This window comes from Myotis davidii, unplaced genomic scaffold (genome assembly GCF_000327345.1).
Source record: "Myotis davidii unplaced genomic scaffold, ASM32734v1 scaffold663, whole genome shotgun sequence".
NCBI lineage: Eukaryota > Metazoa > Chordata > Mammalia > Chiroptera > Vespertilionidae > Myotis > Myotis davidii.
In genome coordinates, this window is record NW_006295816.1 from 1,682,568 (window position 1) to 1,684,038 (window position 1,471).

The 1,471-nt window shown below is 68.1% G+C and overlaps 1 protein-coding gene and 1 long non-coding RNA gene across 2 annotated transcripts in view; both read left to right on the forward strand.

Annotated features, from left to right (window-relative positions):
* Positions 1-812, forward strand: part of BSN (bassoon presynaptic cytomatrix protein) — a gene marked incomplete at both ends in the record, with an annotated part of 27,753 nt that extends 26,941 nt beyond the window's left edge. The window contains 3 exons of the mRNA XM_015568279.1: positions 4-72; positions 516-647; positions 778-812. Of these exons, the coding sequence (XP_015423765.1) occupies positions 4-72; positions 516-647; positions 778-812 (236 nt within the window). The remainder of the gene's footprint in view (positions 1-3; positions 73-515; positions 648-777) is intronic.
* A 19-nt stretch (positions 813-831) lies between these two features.
* Positions 832-1,471, forward strand: part of LOC107184203 — a 3,225-nt gene continuing 2,585 nt past the window's right edge. Inside the window, exon 1 of the long non-coding RNA XR_001515025.1 lies at positions 832-1,234. This is a non-coding gene — a long non-coding RNA (uncharacterized LOC107184203). The remainder of the gene's footprint in view (positions 1,235-1,471) is intronic.

The window sequence follows — 1,471 nt, forward strand, 5'->3', positions numbered from 1 at the left end:
AAGGGGCAGCCAAAGCGGCCCAGCAGGGGAGGCCCCCTCAGGCTCAGCCACCGCCGGGACCTGGACCTGCAGGTGAGTCTGCCACTGGTGCCCTCGCCTGTGCCGCAGAGAGCCGGCTGCCCCCGCACCCACCGTGCCCCTGCTTCTGGCACCGCAGGCCCCACTGCTCCTGAGAAGGGGCCTGGGCTGTGGCCTCCCCGGCAGAGGACAAGCCTCTTAGGATGAGCACGGGGTCCCCACTGGAGCCTCCGCGGCCCAGGCGCTCTCGGCAGGGACCTGGGAGGGACGGGAGCCCAAAGCAGGACCTTGACTTCCTCCTCTCCTTCCTCCTCCTCCTCCTGACTCCCGTCTTCCTTGACCTTCACACCCTCTTCTCCCTGTCCTTCCCCTTCTTCCCTCTGTCCGCCCCGCCATCCCTGGACTGTGCTCAACACCCTCACACCGTCTCCCTCAGCTCCAGGAGCCAGGAGCCAGGTCGAGCTTGGCTGTGACGGTGTTCTCCCCGCTCCCCGCAGGTATGAAAGCTGGAGCCAGGCCCGGAGGCACCCCGGGGGCTCCCGCTGGCCAGCCAGGGGCCGAAGGGGACAGCATGTTCTCCAAGATCCTCCCCGGGGGGGCCGCGGAGCAGGCGGGCAAACTGACAGAAGGTGAGCATTGCCCATGCCAGGTGCCGGTGGGCGCTGTCCCAGGCCCTGCAGACGGAGCTGGGTCTGGGGGCTGCCTCCGCTCACCCCGCCCAGGAGGGAGCCTGATGCCTCTCTCCTTTCCACCTCACAGCGGTCTCTGCTTTTGGCAAAAAATTCTCCTCGTTCTGGCTAGGTCCTGGGGTCCTGGGGTCCTGGGGTCCTGGGGCGCGGAGTCTGGGCTTCAGCGGGAGGTGATGTGGCCAGAGCCCAGGGCCCACTCCTCTGAGTGTGGGGGGAGGAGGAGAAGGAGGGACAGGAGGACCCTGTGCCCAGAGGCCCCAACACAGGCTGGCTCAGCAAGTCCCTGCGCCCCACATGGTCCCAGCAAAGGGCAGCAGGGCTCCCAGCCCTGTCCTTCTCCAGCACCCCTGCCCCCAGGGCTCTCCCAGCGAGGAGTGGGCGTTGGGTGGGGCTGGGATGCGGCTCCTCCCAACCTCCACGTGCTCCGCAGGCTCTTAGGCTCTCGATGAGACAGAGGGAGGTGTCGTTGTTGTGGAAAAACCTCTGGGGTCCGAGGCCGGGCGCAGCTCTGGACTCTGCGTATAACAGTGAGTGTGGGACCGGGCAGGCGGGCGGGCGGAGGGCCAGGCCCAATGCCTGCGTGTGATGAAGACACCGGTCATACACTGTCGCTGCAGAGCAGAGTGAGTGCGGGAGACGGGAAAGGACAGAGGAGGGAGGTCCCGGACGGGCAGGCTCCGTCCCAGCCCAGGTCAGCCCGGGGGCGAGAAAGGGCCCAGGTGGGGTGGGGGCCTCCCCCTGGAGCCTTCCCTGGCGTGGCCCCC